Source organism: Eimeria mitis, genomic scaffold, assembly GCF_000499745.2.
Source record: "Eimeria mitis Houghton genomic scaffold, Emh_scaff4573, whole genome shotgun sequence".
NCBI classification, from domain to species: domain Eukaryota; phylum Apicomplexa; class Conoidasida; order Eucoccidiorida; family Eimeriidae; genus Eimeria; species Eimeria mitis.
Genome location: NW_013572885.1, coordinates 1 through 920, shown reverse-complemented (window position 1 = coordinate 920; position 920 = coordinate 1). Strand labels below are relative to the sequence as shown.

General features: G+C 41.2%; 1 protein-coding gene across 1 annotated transcript in view; it reads left to right on the top strand.

Annotated features, from left to right (window-relative positions):
- EMH_0076190 (uncharacterized protein) overlaps positions 1-300 on the top strand; it is a gene marked incomplete at both ends in the record, with an annotated part of 3,657 nt that extends 3,357 nt beyond the window's left edge. The window contains one exon of the mRNA XM_013499701.1: positions 34-300. Coding sequence (XP_013355155.1) covers positions 34-300 — 267 coding nt within the window. The remainder of the gene's footprint in view (positions 1-33) is intronic.
- Positions 301-920: the final 620 nt, after the last annotated feature.

The window sequence follows — 920 nt, the reverse complement described above, 5'->3', positions numbered from 1 at the left end:
ATATATATATATAGATTGGGGCGACTGCAACAGGAACTGCAGAAAAAGCAGCAGCAGCAGCTGCAGCAGCAGCAGCAGCAGCAGCAAGAAGAAGAGCAGCAGCAGCAGCTGCTCATAGATGGCAAACAGCTGCTTCATGGGTGGACACGAAGATGCATGGAAATAAGAATGTGTATAAATGTAGCAGCAGCAGCAGCAACAGCAGCAACAACAGCAACAGCAACAGCAGCAGCAACAGCAACAGCAGCAGCTCAAGGACAGTACCCAGTTGCTGAGAAACTGTATATAAACATCTGCTAGTACAGCAGCAGCAACAGCAGCAAGAGCAGCAGCAAGAGCTGATGCAGCAGCAAGAGCAGCAGCAAGAGCAGCAGCAAGAGCAGCAGCAACAGCAGCAGCAGCAGCTCACGTACAGCACCCAGCTGCTGCAAGGGCGTCGCATAGGAGGTGTGGCGACGATACTTTATATAAACATATGCTAATACAGCAGCAGCAGCAACAGCAGCAGCAGCAGCAGCAGCAACAGCAGCAGCAACAACAGCAGCGTGACAGCAGCAGCAGCAGCAACAGCAGCAGCAACTGCAGCAGCAACACAAACAGCAAGAGGATGGGTTTCTGCTGCTGCTTTCTCTTATACTAATAATAAATAATAAATAATAATAAGAATGTGTTATAATAATAATATAATAAAAACAAACAAAAAAACAATAAAATAATAAAAAATAATAAATAATTATAATATTATTTTGTTTTTTATTATAAAGCAAAAGAAAGAAAGCAACAAAATAATATTCTGCTGCTGCCGGCTAAAATAAAATAAATAAATGCCGCCGATAGAAAAAAATATAAAGTGATGGAAACGAGGTTCAGGTGTATGTACACCTCATATAATATATATATATATATATATATATAATATA